The sequence below is a fragment of the Ipomoea nil genome, unplaced genomic scaffold (assembly GCF_001879475.1).
Source record: "Ipomoea nil cultivar Tokyo-kokei standard unplaced genomic scaffold, Asagao_1.1 scaffold2821, whole genome shotgun sequence".
Lineage (NCBI taxonomy): Eukaryota > Viridiplantae > Streptophyta > Magnoliopsida > Solanales > Convolvulaceae > Ipomoea > Ipomoea nil.
In genome coordinates this window covers 328668-348583 of record NW_017619249.1, presented here as the reverse complement: position 1 = coordinate 348583, position 19916 = coordinate 328668, and the positions used below count along the sequence as shown (strand labels likewise).

The window sequence follows — 19916 nt, the reverse complement described above, 5'->3', positions numbered from 1 at the left end:
ATTGGATGGCTCATGATTAGTTTTTTTTTTTTTTAAATACTATTAACTCTGTTACAATGTAATATTTATCAACCTCTCATATGAGAGTTCAACTTGAGTGCCATCTGTGCTCATGATTAGTTTGATTGGTAGCTTACATCAATAATGTGGGTGTATTATTAAAATTTAAAACATGTGGGAACTATTCATTATAGGGGTGAAACAAAAAATTGGTAAAAATGGGATGGGCAAAATTGGAACTCTACAAAATAAAGGGAAACAAATGCGCGGGAAATCTATAGTATTCGTTCCAGAGGGGAGGGTTTCCCCCCTTTTCATCTTCAGTCTCCGATTGTCCCGTTCCAAACCTTTTCAATTGTTGCCATTCAGGTCATCTACACCACCGACTGAGCTATGAACGGAATCGGCGGAGATGGCCGGCGGCGTGATCGGAGAGACACGAGGATTTCGAAGAAACAGAAGCTTATTCTTAATGCCGAGGAGCTACTTGAGTCCAAGCTAGGCTTCGATCTCTTCACTGAAGGTGATAAGCGTCTAGGCTGGCTCCTCACTTTCGCCTCAGTACGTCTTGCATTCCCTAAGTTAGCTCTCAAGCAGTCAAACTTGCCATATTTGCTTGGATTTTGCTGAAAGATTTAATCTTTTTTGTGTTAACATTTGTAGTCGTCTTGGGAGGATCAGGAGACTCATAAAGTGTACAGTTGTGTAGATCTTTATTTTGTTTGTCAGGTAATTGGAGAAACGGAAAATTAATAATCTATTCCCTCATTTGATGGTGATAAATTGAATTGCTAATTTATCTTCACTTTGTTGCTTCTTTAATTGAAGGATGGTTCAACTTTTAAAGCGAAGTACAAATTTCGGCCATATTTTTATGTTGCCACCAAGGTTAGCAGTGCACTTATTAGATTGATTTATTGAAAACTAAAGCTCTGGTTTTGATATTAAGAATTGAAATTATAGTTGATTTTCTTATTTTAGAGTAAAATGGAAATAGATGTTGAGGCACATTTGAGAAGGCGGTATGAAGCTCAAATTGCTGATATCGAAATTATAGAGAAGGAGGATCTTGATCTTGTAAGCTCCTGAACTTTGAATTCTCATTCTTGAATTGTATGAAAGGCATTTTCTAACTTAACTTATTGTCATTCACAAATACTGAATCCTAATACATTCTTTCCTTATTCCAGAAAAACCATCTATCTGGCTTACAGAAATCTTATTTGAAGATATCTTTTGATACTGTCCAACAATTGATGCATGTGAAAAGTGACCTAATGCACATAGTTGAAAGGAACCAAACAAAGTTTGATGCTATAGAAGCATACGAGTCTATCTTGACAGGAAAAAGGTAGTGCCTTTCATACCTATGCCATTGACCATAAATGCATAAATACATATATTCTTCAGTTAAGTCCAATATTTAACTTCATCTACTTACGATAGAAGCATACGAGTCTATCTTCAGTTTATTTTTTTTTTCTTGAGACTGATAATTCACACATAATTTTGATTATTAAGTTTGAACTTGAACGGTAGTAACTCAGATTTCATTATCAAATTTTCCCCAACTGCAGCAAACATTGGGCTCAAGATTATATTGATTGTATAACTGATCTTCGCGAGTATGACGTACCTTATCATGTTCGCTTTGCCATTGACAATGGTGATTTTCTTTCTCTTTTTTTTGGGATGCTGCTGCACTTTCTTTTATCATTCCCTTTATACTTCACTAGTTGTTCATTCTTTTGATACTGACCTTATATTTCAATTATCAGATGTTAGGTCTGGGCAGTGGTATGATGTCAGTGTAAGTAGTTCTGGGATTGTGCTAGAAAGGAGGGCGGATCTCTTGCAACGTGCTGAAGTGCATGTCTGTGCATTTGATATTGAAACAACCAAGCTTCCTTTAAAATTTCCGGATGCTGAGTATGATTCAATAATGATGATTTCATACATGGTTGATGGCCAAGGCTATCTTATTATTAACAGAGAGGTGCTTACCATCATGTTAAATTTATTTATACTTTTTTCTACCCTGTAGATAATAATCTTATGAAATTATCCCCATTTGCCACCCTTTTAAGACTGAAAAAGATTTTGTTCATAGGGTTGTGATGGTTCATTTTTTCATCTACCCTCCCGCATCTAAAAGTTTTCACTAACCATATGTAAAAATATTAAAGAACTTCATAGATACCTTAGAACAGTTAAATACTCATTTCATGCAACCATGCCCTGTTACTTGTGTGTAAGATATGCAGTGAGGAGATCAAGAATGCCCGGTTTTTTATATTCCATGTGGCAAAGTTGTCTTAGTTATTCTGTGTTTGCAATAACTGTTATGACCTCAATGACTAGTTTGTTAGAAATAATTTTCTTACAAATACAGCTTTAGAGTAATTTACTTAATATACTCTCTCTGAATAGTTAAATGCTACTGTTATTATTTTGTGTCTGCATTTGTGCATCAATTTGACAAACAATTGGCCATGTGAAATAGTAAAATAAATAGATTTGCATTTCTCAGAGAAGTTCATTTACAATTATAGTCCTTTTGCCTTGGTTTGCAGTGTGTTGGGGAAGATATAGAAGATCTAGAGTATACCCCAAAACCAGAATTTGAAGGGTACTTTAAAGTTACAAATGTGAAAGATGAGGTAAAATGACTTATTTGGTTTGCTCATATGTATGGGTAAGTAAGTCAAACTTCTTTATATATCACTAATAAATGTGATAATGCTGCAGGAAGAGCTTCTTAGAACTTGGTTTGGCCATATACAAGTTTTGAAGCCTGGTATATATGTCACATACAATGGTGACTTCTTTGATTGGCCATTTCTGGAAACGAGAGCAGCTCATCATGGCTTTAATATGAAAAATGTATGTCTGTTCATTATTGAGGATTTTAGGGGTTCATTTTTCTCTGGCTGGGGAGTGTTTTGCCCACTTTTATGCTTATATTATTTGAACTTTTAATGCCACTATCCAAAACATGTTTCTGCCCCTTTTCCATGCTGTCAACGGACAATTTCAATTATTCAATGGATAGTTTCCTGGTAAAAATCATTTGATGGATCACTTGCTAAAAATTGCATAATCTAGATACTAGGTTAATACCCTTGAGAAATTACTCTTTTACCTTAGAAGTTTTCATCTGTAATTGTTTAGTATGCTTGGGCTTCCTGGCCTGCATCAAGGTTGATGAAGTACCAATAAGTTGATGATCTTTGTTGGATAGTTTGTTCTTTTTAAACTCTTGGAGCTTTTCCATTTTTGTTGCTCAGTATTGTCAGAAAGTAGCTGTATGTACTACATTCTGCCACCAAAATTAGTCTGTCCAATACCACCAAATTTGGCCTTGATGTGACTAATCATAATTTGCCTTAAAATTCAAGTATAATTTTTTCTTTTAATTATTAGAAGTGCTTTATGGATTCTTCGTTCCACTTTGCAGGAGCTTGGATTTCAGTGTGATAAGAATCAAGGGGAATGCCGTGCTAAGTTTGCTTGTCACCTGGACTGTTTTGCATGGGTAAAGCGTGATAGTTATCTACCACAGGGAAGTCAAGGTCTAAAGGTGCAATCCTAGTTCACTTTCCAGTTCCATAGGTTCTATATCTGTATGCATATTAAGAAGATTCATCTTATCACTAATCCATCAAAACAATTCAAAAACAGTTATTTGGTTAAAGACTACTTAAAAAAATATTCTTCTGTATGGTAGTTAATGTATCAACGTAGTTTTTATTTATTTTTTAAATTATTATCATTTTTTTATGTGCCAGGCTGTTACAAAGGCCAAGTTGGGCTATGATCCACTGGAGGTCAATCCAGAGGATATGGTTCGCTTTGCAAAGGAAAAGCCACAGGTAAGAGCTAAAGTGAATGGTAACAATACTTTCAAAGTATATCAAACTGGAATAATATTGAGAATGAGAACATTGTGCCACTTGCACAAAGAGACTAGATGCATAAAAAGGTCAAATTGTTCTATAAATATAAAAAAGAGGCAGGGGATTAAGAAAAACTGTCATTGACTTGCTCCATCAGATATGAGGACTAGTAAGTGGTAATTATGCACTGTTGAAAGTTATTCTGGTATGGTTTGGATAATATGATTCATGCTTAGTGTGGCTATTACAATTTCCCATTGCTTTAGTCTGGGAAGTTTTAATAAAATTGGAGAAGCATATTTGCTGTCTGTCAATAATTTGCATTTTAGTTTATCAGTAAGCATATAAATTAATAAATCTAAGATGAACTGCTGTTTACAATACATTACTGTAGATAGTTAACACTGTTCTTCACACAATAGGCCATTATTTATTTAATTTAATTTTTAGACTTGGGAATTATTTATTAAGTAATTCATCATTTTTTGTACACTATTATTGTGAGATATATTCCTAATGATATTTTCTTGTCTGTTTGAATGATTTTCAGATGATGGCTTCGTATTCTGTTTCTGATGCTGTTGCAACTTATTACTTGTATATGACTTATGTACACCCCTTCATTTTCTCCCTTGCAACTATAATTCCAATGCCACCAGACGAAGTATTGCGTAAGGGAAGTGGGACTCTCTGTGAGATGCTTCTTATGGTCCAGGTTGGCACCTGCACACCTGTTCCTTAAGATTGCCCTTTTCTTCTGAGCTTTTTGCTTAGTTTGTAACTAAGTTCTAGGGTTGATGCCTTTTGAGTGCTTTTGAGTTTTGACTGCTTAAAAATAAAACAAAACATTAGACACACACAGCATGTATGTCTGTTTCTCTAAGCCCTCAATGTTCCACCTCTTCTGCCATCTATCCTCTCTGTTACCTTCCTAATTCATTGGTACTGTTGCCTTTGTCATATTTGCAGGCATATATGGCAAATGTTATCTGCCCAAATAAACACCAATCGGATCCAGAGAAATTCTACAATAACCAACTGATTGAGAGTGAGACGTACATTGGTGGTCATGTGGAATGCCTAGAAAGTGGCGTTTTTAGATCTGACCTTCCAACAAGTTTCAAACTCAATCCATCTGCATATGAGGTAAGCTATGGCTACTATGCTATTTATGGTCTCAAACTCTCAATGGCTAAAATTTCTATTCATTTTCATAGATGTGCTGTATTCTGAACTATTCTGATGGATCTTTGTTTTGAGGTTATAATGAATTTAAGCATCAGATCTAATTGAATTGCTAATACAGTATACAAGCCTCTAGCCATGAAAACTTGCTTATTCTTCAGCCATTCATTTACATTGTTACATCTAATCCAGAAAATTAATCAATAATGACTTATGGCTACTTATTGCTATGGTTGTGAAAATTCCTATTAAAGTAACCAGTGTGGTCATTTGTATTCCATGTGATCTTGGGTACAGATGCTTTGACTGAATCCTTTAGCACTCTATTGTAGGTTTAGAATATTTGTTACTCTTTATGGACTACTTTTAAGGACATTTTTTGTTTGTTTGCAGCAACTGATGAACAATCTTGATCGGGACCTACAGTATGCCATAAAAGTGGAGGGGAAAATGGACCTGGAAAATGTAACAAACTACAATGAAGTGAAGAATGCAATCACTGAAAAGGTAATGTGTCTTTCAATTATTATGCCAAGAGGAAATATAAATCTCCACCTTATATACCATAGTATTTTGGACTCCTTTGTTTATTAGAGATGTTATATTACTTTATACTGTTTGTTGAGGGAAAATTTCCTGGCTGCTAAGATTTTTTTTACCAACTTGCAACTTGTGCATGATTATACTACAAATTGCAAAAAGTAGCTCATCTGCTCATATAGTTTTTTCTGTATGACTATGTCCTACATGAGATAAAGTAGTTTCTTGAGAGGATTCCCGCATATACTCCTACACTTCTATGTTGTCATCTTCCATCTTTGGTTGAGTTTATTTCTGAGAATCTGAGCAATAACATGAGGTACAAGATGACATAATCTTTGACTATTTTTGCCATCATACTTGCAGCTTATGGAATTGCGAGATGAACCTATACGTGAAGAAAACCCTCTCATATATCATCTTGATGTAGCAGCTATGTATCCGAACATCATATTGACTAATAGGCTTCAGGTATACAGATCAAGCAACTTCACTGAACTGTTTTTTTTTTTTTTTTTGGGTGCTGTGACTTTTTGGTGGGGCTTCTGTTAGTTTTGTGTGATTTTTCATTACCTGAAGGTCTATTTTTTTTTTTAATATTCTTTTCTACAAAAGATGCATTTATTCATTAGGTAAATAATACATCAACCAAATTTGAAATGAAATAGAAAATATAATTCAAAAAGCACAGTGCTTTGCTGTTTTGCTTTATATCCTCGGGTAACTAGTTTCCTGCGTCCTGTAATAGCACAACACTATTTTGCCCTAATGCAATTGGACATGCTAATATTAGACTTTACTCTTTTCCTTAATTAAGCATGGGGTTAGTGCTTACAGTTGTCACATTATGCATCAAGATTGTATTTGTATTTGATTATTGATTTTTCAGTTAACTTGAAATACTTTCTTCCACCAGCCGCCATCCATAGTTACTGATGAGGTATGCACTGCTTGTGATTTCAATCGTCCTGGAAAAAATTGTCTCCGGAAGCTTGAATGGGTTTGGCGTGGGGAGACATACATGGCAAAGAGAAGGTACGTTTTGTTGTTTACTGATTATTATTGTGCTGGATTGTTGCTGAACCTTTCTATTGATTTGATTTTCGAACTTCAGCGATTACTATCATTTAAGGAGGCAACTTGAGTCTGAGGTTGTTGAACGAACTGATGGTCAATCACAAAAAACCTTTCTTGACCTACCTAAATTAGAGCAACAAGCAAAGCTGAAAGAGCGCTTAAAGAAATATTGCCAGAAGGTATTTATTTGTGCTGACTCATCTTAGTTAAGTTGAGTTACCAGGAAATATATATATATATATTTTTATTTATTTATTTATTTATTTATTTATAGGCATATAAAAGAGTTCTCAACAAACCAGTTACTGAACTCCGAGAAGCAGGAATCTGCATGCGTGAAAACTCTTTCTATGTTGATACAGTGCGCAGGTAAGATCCTTTTATATCATCTATATACCTGATTTTGCTTCTAGAATTAAGGCTTTTTGATAGATAGAGACACACATTTCTGTTACTTAGAATTTGCAAACTGCTTTGCAAGTGTTCTCATGCAAATTCTTGCTTCCTGTCAAAAGCTTTCGAGACAGGAGGTATGAATACAAAGGGCTTAATAAAGTTTGGAAGGGGAAACTCTCAGAAGCAAAGGCTAGTGGAAATTCTATAAAGATCCAAGAAGCACAGGTGTGTATGAAGTGCTTTCTTTATATGTGCATGTGTATGTGTGTGTGTGTGTAATGTATGTATATATGTCTTCCTTTGTGTTATAATTTAAGATTGGACCATGGTCACTCAACTGGGCTATAATGCACATGGGTCAAACTACACTAAAAATTGAATCCAACCAATTAGCTAGTCTAACCCATGGCCTTATAAACCCATATGTTCTCTCTTATTTTATAGATGTGGGACTCTTAACACTCCCCCTAACACTTTGTTTTTTGAACAAGTAAATTTCTGATTGAGCAGGAAAAATATAACTAATCAGTGCTTTTCTTTTTGACCTTCCCAGGATATGGTTGTCCTTTATGATTCACTACAGTTGGCTCACAAATGTATTCTGAATTCCTTCTATGGTTATGTCATGCGCAAGTATGTTTAAGTCCTGAATTCCTTCAAAATGCACAACCATTTTCTGGTGGTTTTTTCCCCTGAATATGTCATGCTAAAGCTTTTCTCTCATCAGGGGTGCAAGGTGGTACTCCATGGAGATGGCAGGAGTTGTCACTTATACTGGAGCTAAAATCATTCAAAATGCACGATTACTGGTTGAAAAAATTGGAAGACCTCTTGAGTTAGACACAGATGGTATTTGGTGTGCATTACCAGGTTCATTCCCTGAGAACTATACCTTCAAAACAAAGTAAGTTTATTTTCATTGCTGCATGATTTTTGTAAGAACCATTTATTTGTGTCATATTCTTATATTTTATTATAAAATTATTGTTTATCATGGTATAAGTGCTTCTTACTTGTGATTTGCTTTTGCTTTAGTAGTGTTATATATTTTTATCTTTTTGATTATGCTGGATTTGGTAATATCTTTATGGAACATATATTTCAGAGACCCAAAGAAGAAGCTGACAATCTCATATCCTTGTGTCATGCTTAATGTTGATGTGGCAAGGAATAATACTAATGATCAGTACCAGGTTAGAGTACATCACTTTACTATTTTGCTTCTCAGTACCTGAAAGACAGTTATATAATGTTGTCTTTGCTGTTTTACACTTAAACTAGAAACCTGATTATGTGAATATAAATACATTTTTGTGTGTACTGTTTTACAGACTCTGACTGATCCTGTCAATAATACATACACAACCCACAGTGAATGTTCAATCGAATTTGAAGTGGATGGACCATATAAGGTGAAACAGAGGCTTTTAATGAGTTAGCATATTTCTATCCTTTTTAATTTCTATTTTGTTTAGTCTCCCATGAATAACCATGATATCTAAATAAAACTTGTAATGTCTTTTGCAAGCAGGCCATGATTCTTCCAGCTTCCAAGGAAGAAGGAATTTTGATTAAGAAGCGTTATGCAGTTTTCAATGATGATGGAACACTTGCTGAGCTGAAAGGTTTTGAGATCAAGCGTAGAGGTGAGCTGAAGCTCATAAAAGTTTTCCAGGTAATGCCTTAAAAAACAATATTGTCTAACTCTGTTTTGCTTTGTTTTGCCTGTTCAGTATAGAACTTTATTTTCAATCACTTAATGTTTTTTTCTGATTGATTTCTGAATTGAAATCTTGAATAACCACTTTCTTGCAGGCTGAGCTCTTTGATAAATTCCTGTATGGATCCACATTAGAGGAATGCTATTCAACTGTTGCTTCTGTTGCAAACCGTTGGCTTGACATGCTTGATGTATGCTCCATGGATTAAATCTATGTTTTCTGTGCTCCCTACTCAAAAGAATGATGAGAATTTTCAAGTATATTGACTAGTAATGTTCTATATGCTTAAGTGACTTACACATAGAACATTTTTCCAGAATCAAGGGAAAGATATTGCTGATAGCGAATTGCTTGACTATATATCAGAATCAAGCACAATGAGCAAGTCTTTAGCTGATTATGGTGAACAGAAGTCATGTGCAGTGACCACAGCAAAACGTCTTGCCGATTTTCTGGGGGATGCAATGGTTAAAGATAAAGGATTGCGTTGCCAGTATATTGTTGCATGTGAGCCAAAGGTAAGCGTCTATTTTTACTTGGTTGAAATTAATATCCAAAGCTTAATACGGAGTATGATTTTCCACTGTATAATAAATTATTTAGTGATACACGCACACGCATTCATGGAGATGTATAAATAGAGATGGAACTAAAATTCTCCTAGAGAAAGAATGATGGTAGTTTTCTTTAATGAAAGATCACCAAAGGTCTTTGGACAAGAACAGGTGTTAATTTCCATGTCCATTGCCAATGAGTTCATTAATTTGTCTTCTCTAGGTTAGCTTATACTGGTTCCAGTTTTGTCAACTTGGTGTTCATAGTTTATGGTTCTGCCTCGATATCACCACTAACTATTGTTGTTTCCCTTAGGTTTTTGAAGTTGTTATTGAATTGTGTGTGCATAATTCATTCTTATATTTTTCTTGCAATATGAAAGAATTGGCATCTAAGGTGTCATTCATTTGATCATCGATTGAAACCAACAATTTTGCATTTCTATCAATCCTAGATTAATCTCCTCTGTGAAAAATAGTCTATTGTTGTAATGCTCCCTGACTAGCTGTTGGGCGTTAATGTTTTCTTGTTTAGCTCCTCTAGTTTGCATTTACTGTCCCAACCTTGATGAAACTACTAATTATTGTTGTTTACCTTAGGCTTTTATAGTTGTTAAGAGATCATATTTCATATGTATTGTATTTTCCTGCAATATAAAATAGTGTGCACCTAAGCACTGTGCATTAATTGAAGTCTACATTTCTGCATGTCTATCAAGCCTAATTAAACTCCTTTGTGACACATGGTCTAATGTTGTCATCTACTCAACTTGCTGTTGGTTTTAAAGTTTTGCTTGTATAGTTCCTCTATGCATTTCTATCCCAAATTTGATATCATAGTTACCGTGTTGGCGAACTCTTATGCATAAAATCATTTACTGCACTAATCTTTCCTTGGTTGTTAAAATTTAATGGTAAAAGGTTGCTAAAGAACACACATAAGGATTGATACATTTTCCTTCCCACATTTTGTGATGTGAGAGCCTTGCTTACTTAGTCTGACCTTCACTATGTTTAAACAAAAATAGCTTTTTGCTGTTGCGATAATTTTTTAAAAATCTTTTGCTTCTCTTTTTTGTCACCTGTTTTCCTTTTAATAGTTTTTAGTTCTTAACTTTAATGGAAAGCTTACATGGGCAGGGAACTCCGGTCAGCGAGCGGGCTGTTCCTGTTGCAATATTCGAAACTAATACTGGTACTGTTGTTTTAACTTAAGAGGATCTACTTTTCATCGTGCACATAATGGTTTTAAACTTTTATGCATTTGGCATTTCAGAAATCATGAAGTTTTATGTAAAGAAGTGGTGCAAAATTTCATCAGATGCTGGGATCCGCTCAATTATTGATTGGTCTTATTATAAGCAAAGACTTAGTTCAGCAATCCAAAAGATAATTACTATCCCAGCTGCCATGCAGAAGGTACAGACCTTTATAATTATTCAATGATACCTTTATAGTTTTATGATTTTCTTAAAGCAAGTTGAGGATTTTTTCAGGTATCAAATCCTGTCCCAAGGGTCGCTCATCCTGATTGGCTGCATAAAAAGGTTCGTGAAAAGGAAGACAAATTTCGTCAACAAAAATTGAATGATATCTTTAGTTCAGTGAACAGAGATGACATTGCCAAGCTGAATTTTGATTCTACTGCAAGTGGGGAAGCTCTGCAGAATGTTGAAGATATAGAGGACTTCAGGAAGAATAGTAAATCTTCCCCGTTTGCACCTAGGCCTATTGTTCATTCTCATGGAGTTAACAAGGATCGTGGTTTAGTTAACTCTAGTGCTCAAGTAGATTGCCCACTCAATGATCATGGCAAAGATGCAAAAGATATTGACAAGAATGTAGATTACCAAGGATGGCTGCAATCAAAGAAGAGAAAATGGAAAGAGATGCGTGATAATAGAAAACGGCAAAGGTATATTATTTGTTAGCCTTATTTGATTCAAATAGAAATTCATACAATGGAAGCAACATCCTGTTATTATTGCAATCCTTTTAAAATTTAAAACTTAGCAGTCAGCATAAAAATTAGTTTACCATATAGGACTCCAAATTAAAAAAAAAAAAAAAAAAATCTCTACAGAGGGTCCTTGAGGGGTACTACTGGACCTGTGGTGCAGAGCACGGGACTATAATAAAAGTAACCATTCTATTGAGTTTGAGTTGATGACAAAATCCCTGGCTACTGTTATGCCTTTTGAATGTGGCACTTGCCCAGAGATTCCTTTTGACTCATCAAATATATGGGAAAAGATTATAGTCATCATGATTTTCTCAACACAAAGCTATAAATTTCAATGTGTCATAGAAAACTTAATTGAACTGCAATAATCCCATATTTTAATCAGCCGTTAAAGCTAGTACAGCTTCAATATCTACTGACTATGTTTCTTATGCATTTAAAAATCCTTTTTTTTTTTGGCTCATTCAGGTTAATTTATTTATTTATTTATTATTCTGCTAGGTTTGATAACTCGAAGACATTAAACCACCTCAATGGCGGTGGTGAATTTCCTGATGGCATAGTAAACCGCAGACAACCTCAGAGTAGAACTGGGGTTAGCTCATATTTTGAGAGGCATGAATTAGCACTTAGACGCTGCCACTGGCAGGTATTGTAGTTATCATGTATTTTATTGGTTATTTGATAGGCTCATTTCTTAAATGTGTGTAACCTCACCAACCTCCACCCTCTTTTATTTATTTATTTATATTTTTATCTCACTCCAGATAATTCAGCTGGCACCAAGTTCTCAGAACGGCCAACTCTTTGCGTGGGTGGTTGTGGAAGGAGTTATGCATAAAATTTCTGTCAGTATCCCCAGAATATTTTATCTCAACTCTAAAGCTTCTGTCACAGAAGAGTTTCCAGGACGACGTGTCAATAAAATACTTCCTCATGGACGCCGCAGCCACACTTTGATTGAGGTCATCTACCTGAATAAATGTTTGCTAGGTTGAGATAGCAATCATAGCATGATTCTGATTTTATTTATGCTTCTTTCTTTATCTGTCCAGGTCATAATTGATGAAGATCAATTCAAGGCAGAAAGCAAGAAATTAGCAGCTCACCTTGCTGACCCAGAAGTGGAGGTAGATATTCCCAGAACCCAAATAGAAATGTATTCAAAAGCATATAAACATTTTTGTGCGCTTAGTTCACATAGATTCTTCAACCATTTTTATGTTCCCTTATTGCAAAGCTACTCTGTCATCCAAAGTTGAGTCTTACAGTTCTATATGAATTGAATAAATTTAAGTTACGCTTGGCTTCCTAAAATTTAATGTTTTGCCAGTAAAAATCATTATTTAAATTATCATTTTCTGCAGGACTTTTTCTTATTGCAGTTTTTTTCTTTGTTTTTTAATGTCAATGTTATTTCGATAACACCCTACTCACCTAAACTAATTATTTCAGGGGATCTATGAAACAAAAGTTCCATTGGAGTTCAATGCTATTGTTCAGATTGGTTGTGTTTGCAAGGTGGATAAAGCAGCTAAGAAGCGGAATGCCCAGGATGACTGGAGTCTCTCTGAACTGCAAATGAAGACTTCCACTGAGTGTCCATATTTGGAGCAGTCAATCTCTTTCTTCTACTTGTATCATAGGTAAATTATATGCCATGATTTTACTTGTTACGTAGAGTAAATAGTTTCTGAGTGCTTTCATGAGCTGATATGAATTGTAAGTCCTTTTCCTGCACAATCTTGCTATGTTATGTAAATCCTTCCTCATGTCTATCAATATCTCCTAGTTATAGAATACTTGGAGCAGGTTTATTTATTATTTAAAAATATTTTTATTAATTTTTTATTATTAAGAGTAATTTTTAAACCTAAATTATTTTTATTAGGTTTTAATCCTTAAATTAGTCAATTTTGACCATTCAAGAGGCAGCATGTGACTAATAAAGTGAACTGGATGTTTATAATACTAAAGTAATTGTTTTTTGATTATCTATAGAATGAAAATTTAGGTGATCATCTAAATGGAACAATACCTGAAAAACTTTTGTAGAGTCAAATTTTTGTGATTCAGTTCATGGTGCTCTTGCTTACACCAAGCTGCAGATTTCCTAACAAATTTGTGTTTATACAGTATTTATTTATTTCATGTAAATTCTTTTCAGTGTGTCAGATGGGCGAGCTGTTTATGTTGGATATTTTCCTCCATCCAAGACAATTTCTGTTGTAGTTGTTAATCCTTTTCAAAACAAGGAATTAACACCCCATATACTTGAAAGGCTATTCCGTGAGGCTTGCCAAACACTGTCTTCTCATCCTCCAATGGAAAAAGAAGGTATCATTTTCAAGGTGAGCTTGACTTTCATCAAATAATAGCAACTAGTTGTACTCTTACTATTGCCATTCTTGCAGCAATATAAAAAACATCCTCATTTGATTTGCAATCCACTTTTCTAGGTGGAATATGTTGGGTACATCAAGGATGCTGAAAGGAATCTACAGAGACTGATTAATGATTACAGGTTGGTAATCCATCATTGTTACTACCATAGGGCTCATGTAGTCAAATAATGTTACTTCAGTCCCATTTCCCATTTGAAGTTCAAAATTTATTTTTTTCCTCTCTCTTTATTTTATTTATATTTATATTTTATATTTTGATTTTTTTAGCATTCTAATACTTTCTTGCCTATGCTGTATTTCTTTAATACTAAGTTTGCCATAAAGTTAATGAATAAATGTATGGTACAGAGGAAGAGGTTCTCAGAGCTAAACAAATGTCTATATGCCTTAAATTATCAATATCAAACAAATTTTTAGCGCTTAATTGCCAACCTGATTATTTGAGTAGAGGCCATTGTATGTAAACATTCATAGCTGCACTGAGGTAATGCTTATTTATCCATATAGATGCGTAGCAAAATGTTTGCTTGGTGTCATGTTAATAATAATTTTGAAGAATAGCTGATTGCACATGAGAAAAGAGGCCTATGAGAAATATATATGAACATCAAGGACCAAACCAAGCATGCAGTCCTATTAAATTCATGTCTTTGTACATATTTATCGTTCAACCCTGAAGATTGTTTCTCTTTTAGCTTTTGCTGATATTATACATGCTGCCAGTCAATACTTTATCTTCCTCATATGTGTGTTACTGACAGAAATCAGCATCGTGGACCTGTAGTTGCTATGATCGAATGCCCTAATCCACAGGTAGTTAAGTCTGGCATACGTGCTTTGGATGATTTCCCTTGTTTGACCATCCCTTGCAATGCACGTGAGAGTCAATATCAGGTAATTTAAGTTCTGATTGCAACTGGTTTGGAAGCAACATTTGCTTTGGCATGTTACCTTCTATATCTATATATTGGAAATTGTTAAGGCATTGTTGTTTTCAGGCTCTTGGTTGGCAAATTGTTGCTGCAAAAATAGGAATGCAGAGATGTGCATCATCATCTCAGTGGCTGAATGAGAGAATTGCACTCTCGAGATATGCCCATGTATGTTTTCTTTTTTGTTCAATTGATCCATTGATTCATTGCATAACCTCATAAAGAGTTAAAGACATTTGTTTCTATCCAAGTACCTAACATTGATATTGGGCCAGATTCCATTAGGAAACTTTGAAGTTGACTGGCTCATCCATACGGCAGATATATTCTTTTCTAGAGCTCTCCGTGATCAACAACAGGTTGTCCCATGTTTAACTAATGATATTTTACTACTTGATTCTCTGTTGCAATGTTAATGGTACTACTTGATTCAAACTGTTGGTCCATGTCATATTAGAGGTCTCTCTGTCTTCTTGTTTCTTTTGTTTGGTCATTCATGAATCATGAAACTTGATTTATAATAAAGAATCTGATATTGATGTAAAACATAGTTCTCAGGGGATTTATTAATCCATCACATCCTTGAGGGAACTTTCGTTTTCTAGCTATCATGCACAAATGTCCTTTTTTATTTTTTTAAATGAATAAATTTTCCTTTCTCCTTTTTATTTATTTATTTATATTTTAAAAATACATAATAAAATTTTATCAAGAATGAAAGTCAAGGTATTCCTTTTGGAGAATAAGAGACCCTCCTATAGCCAAGAAACAGATTAAAAAAAAAAAAACAAAGCCCAAAAACTTTTCTGAATATTATGGCTACTTAATCCTGGAAAGACTTCCCATTGCTGAAGCCCACAAAGATGCTAATAGTGAACATATCCCTAACCCACTTGAGTTTTGTGTTGTGACTAATCTTCTTATAATTCATATATTTCCATCCTTAATGGATTGATAAAGATGAACTCTATTGAATTTCGTAGATTCTATGGATATCTGATAATGGCATCCCGGACTTGGGAGGCACACATGAAGAAGCATCTTCTTTCATGGATGAGGTTAATTTTAAGATACTCTCTGTTGAATTTAATTTCAGTCATAACTTTATTTTCTCTCTTCATTTATTTTTATTGTAGTCTCCTGTAGCCTTCATGAGCTAACTAGAGGTTTCTCCAAAGCAGGTCAATCAGCCAGTTCTTATTTACCCTGGTGCATATAGGAAAGTTACTATTGAGCTTAAGGTCTGAACTTCTTCCTTCAAGTTATCTTTGAGCAATTTGCAGTTGTATTTTGCAGATAGACTTACAGACTGAGGTTATTGTTCTCACTAATTGTACTGTTATAATCAGCTTCTTCACCTGGCTGTCAATGCTCTTTTGAAAAGCAATCAAGTAAATGAAATGGAAGGAGGAACTCTATTTGGATTGGAGCAGGATTTGAATCCTAACATACATGTTGCTGATGAGCATTACTACTTGGATGAGACTACGTCAAGTGCACCAGCATTTCGTGTCCTCAAACAGTTGATCCAAAGGTGTCTTGCAGATGCAGTTACATCAGGAAACAGATTTGCTGATAAAATATTGCAACATATGTACCGATGGCTCTGCAGGTTGTCCCATTTCTATCTTTCAGTACACTGGAGGGGGAGGATAATTCTAACCAATGACCATAAGCTTACAACAGTAGTTATCCCCAAGCAATTCCCCTTCTTTTTGAAATGTTGCTACCTAAAATACCACCTTATAGGTTTGTTGGGGAGGGGGGCTGGGTGGTTGTCTTCCAATTGGTATGCTATGGATCCTGGTGCAACAAGTGTGCTGTGGGGTCTACAAAGCATAGATATCTCTAAACATTTACTTTAAAATTGATGAGCAAAGTCATGAATATTTACTGACAATGTTGATGAAATTACATACCAACTGTGGTGAGCATTTGTTATGGGGTGTACAAAACATGGTGGACTAGGGTCCAGTGGTCCACAATATAATTTTCCATTATCTTCCATGTCATGTTTTCCTTCTCTTAGTATAACTTTTTTTTCCTGCGTATGTTGCAGCCCCCAATCACGCCTGCATGACTCAGCTCTCCACAATATGCTTTACAAGGTAATATTACGCTTAAGTCATATCTGGGATTGTTTAAATGAACAATTATCATGCATGCTGAGATGCAGGACACTACTTGCAACTGAAATTTGAAGGCTTTTTTTTTTTTTTTTGGTTTTTGTTTTGTTTGTTTTTGTTTTTGTTTATTTTATTTATTTATTTTATTTTGTAATGGAGATTTTGTTGCAAATATTTTATTAAACATAATGATTTCTTAGTTTTCATTCATACAAATTAAGTATGCTGATTAGATTGAAAATTCTCGTATTGTACTTGCAAGTTCAAGCTCTAATTTTCTTGATTGTTTATTAACTGCCAGGTTATGCAAAAAGTGTTTGCATTGCTTGTAGCTGAACTTAGAAAGTTGGGTGCCAAAATTGTATTTGCTAGCTTCTCAAAGATTATAGTTGATACAGGAAAGTCAGATTTATCTGCAGCCAAAGCTTACTGTGATAATGTAATTAAAACTCTACAAACAAGGTTGGTCCTTGGCTGCATTTTGAAAGACTGCAACAACGAGATTTTGTTATTTTTTCTTTATTTACTGTACCTTATGTGTTTTCTTATACTTCTTGTCTATTGTTTTCCAGAGACTTGTTTGAGTGGATTGAGCTTGAACCCTCTCAGTTCTGGCATTCCTTACTTTTTATGGATCAGGTGGGCACATTGTGAATCCTTTTAATTATTCAGTTAGCTTTTCTACCTTGCTGTTGCTCATTCATGATAGAAAGCTAGGCAGATGAGATTACGTAAACTAGGAAGGACTTTTTGTCAAAGCAATGAATTTTTATACATATTGATTGATTAACTAGATCACAAAAATCTTTAGTAGCATTGTTTGGTTTGGGTGAAAAAGTGGAAGGTGGAAATTGATGTAAAGTAATTGGGTTTTTCCCACTGGTGTTGCAACCTTGGATATAAATTTACAAATGCAAGTTATATCAATCTGACATTTGAAGAACTGTAATATATTTTTAGGAGTGTTTAATACAAAATTACCACATTTATGCTTTTCTCATGCAGAGAGTCTTAACTGTTGACAAATATAGCAAAAAGAATAAAAATGAAAAATGAAAAACCTGTACCTTGAAATTCAAAGATAATGAATAGGATCTTGGAGCTCCTTTTATGAATGGAAAAAATGTATTTTTCTAGTTCTAACCTTTTTGTGTGTTTTGACCTACGAAAATCTGTAAAATATATTAGTGGTTATCTTTGGTTCCATATTTTAGCTCTTGTGTTCTTGTTCTTTCTTCTCTTTTTCTCACTTACCCACTTTTTTACGACAGTACAACTATGGTGGAATTCAAGCTAAATTTAACGGTGGCTCATTAGATGCCGATTCAGAACCAAGTTCTGGAAATGTGCATGGTGATTCTCAAGTAGACATTGTAGCGAGCTGGAACATTGCAGAAAATTTACCGAAGGAAATACAGGTACATGAATTACTGATTTATTGGATATGCATTGATTTATTCAGTAATAATTCTTAAGAGAATTGAAGTTATTTGGATACAACTATTGCAAAAATAATCTAGTATTCTGCCTGAACCTGTGTCTCTCTTATTTGCAGGATCACTTCGTTTTAATTGTTTCTGAATTTATGTATCTACCATGGAGATATTCACAAGAACAAGCTGCTGAGCGAGCATCCACAAAGAATGGAGATTTATGCACCCCATCAATCACAGCTGCACTTGCGGAAACCTTTGATTTGCAGATGGCAGAATATTTAAAGAAGAAGGTATATATCTATATATATGTCTGGATTCAAGTCACTACCAGTGCTTAATTTGTTATCTCCAATTACTTTTGTACTGAACACCTGTATGATCATGTATCACAGATCCAAACTCACTTCACAGACAAACTTCTAAAAATCGTCTGCGATCCTAGTCTTCAAATGAAGAGGGCTGGCAAATCCCAACAAGAGAATACAAACTCCCAACTTTTGAACAATACCCAGCAGCAGCAGGGGGATCCGGCACTAGAGTTCATTAAACATGTGTGCGCTGTTTTGGTACTTGACCAGAATGTTCAACATGAAGTTCTTGTAAGAGAATTCTTTCTTCGAAAGTAATAAATATGCATGCATTTACATTATCATGTTATTCACTGCCACTCTGAATAATATAATATAATGGTGCACTGATGCAGGTCATGAGGAGAAACCTATTGAAACTGGTTCGCGTGAAGGAATTTGCTCCAGAGGCAGAGTTCCGCAATCTGTCTCCCTCCTTTATACTCCCAAATGTCATCTGCAGGTAATAAAAACAAAGAAAAGAAAAGAAAAAAAAAAGTCTGCAATACAAATTACAAAGTGGTTGCTTAACCTGAAACACTGTTATGTTGGCAGCTACTGCAATGACTGCAGAGACCTTGACCTGTGTCGAGACCGAGCTTTACTTTCCCAGGAATGGCGCTGTGCGGTCCCTTGGTGCGGGCAACCTTACGACCGTGAAGCATTGGAAAACGCTCTTCTTCAGATCGTGCGCCAGAGGGAACGGCTGTACCATCTTCAGGACCTGGTATGCCTCAAATGCAGTCGGGTTAAAGCCGCGCATTTGTCCGAGCACTGTGCTTGTGCTGGAGCCTTCAGATGCAAGGAAGACGTCTCAGAATTCCGTAGTAAAATGGAGGTGTTCTTCAACGTAGCTGTAAACCAAAGATTTCAACTCCTCCAAGAATGCACATCATGGATCCTCGAAATTAATCAGGAAACTTCAACGGTTTAATACACCTCTAATTTCTAGAACAGAGATACTCCTTGTGTATATATAGATTCATAGAATGAGTTCACATGATCACTAGGGTGATTTTAAAGTTGTACGTAGAAATAACACGATTGAAATTGTCATTTTCTTTTAATGAAAGTAATTAATTATCAGGTTTATTGAAAAGATGTGTGTTTTTTAGTTCGGGTATGATTTCACATCTTAACTATAATATATCTATATGGTTTGGTGAGCAATTGAGATTATTTTAATTTCACATTTTACTTATTACATGGTGCATAAAAATTCAAATTAACCTTAATTCATTTTCATTTCTCTTGCCTCATTCAATCCATCCAAAAACTCACAAATAATCTTTAATTGAGATTATTCTAATAAGGTCAATCTTATAAATTTAGTACATA

At 34.8% G+C, this 19916-nt stretch overlaps 1 protein-coding gene across 1 annotated transcript; it reads left to right on the top strand.

Moving 5' to 3' along the window:
- The first annotated feature begins 287 nt into the window (after positions 1–287).
- On the top strand, positions 288–19677 carry LOC109158540 (DNA polymerase epsilon catalytic subunit A-like). Its single transcript, XM_019306455.1, has 49 exons — positions 288–561; positions 664–729; positions 829–888; positions 982–1077; positions 1191–1351; positions 1578–1666; positions 1779–1996; positions 2574–2660; positions 2749–2883; positions 3458–3580; positions 3789–3872; positions 4447–4611; positions 4866–5042; positions 5475–5588; positions 5988–6092; positions 6538–6656; positions 6736–6877; positions 6973–7067; positions 7214–7319; positions 7648–7727; positions 7822–7998; positions 8200–8287; positions 8426–8506; positions 8626–8769; positions 8910–9005; positions 9133–9333; positions 10510–10564; positions 10646–10788; positions 10866–11284; positions 11834–11981; positions 12100–12297; positions 12388–12462; positions 12788–12978; positions 13500–13683; positions 13792–13856; positions 14499–14631; positions 14736–14837; positions 14945–15028; positions 15653–15727; positions 15851–15910; positions 16019–16281; positions 16729–16777; positions 17097–17257; positions 17368–17434; positions 18067–18213; positions 18351–18521; positions 18624–18830; positions 18935–19041; positions 19134–19677. Exons 1-49 carry the CDS (start codon positions 394–396, stop codon positions 19510–19512), a joined length of 6660 nt encoding a protein of 2219 aa, XP_019162000.1. The 5' UTR covers positions 288–393; the 3' UTR covers positions 19513–19677.
- The last annotated feature ends 239 nt before the right edge of the window (positions 19678–19916 follow it).

Excerpts from the sequence above, each read along its gene's own strand:
- LOC109158540 (XM_019306455.1), top strand. The coding sequence starts at position 394 with ATGAACGGAATCGGCGGAGATGGCCGGCGGCGTGATCGGAGAGACACG. Across the intron at positions 15,029-15,652 it reads CTCTCCGTGATCAACAACAG|ATTCTATGGATATCTGATAA; the intron begins GTTGTCCCATGT and ends TGAATTTCGTAG. Across the intron at positions 16,282-16,728 it reads ATGTACCGATGGCTCTGCAG|CCCCCAATCACGCCTGCATG; the intron begins GTTGTCCCATTT and ends CGTATGTTGCAG.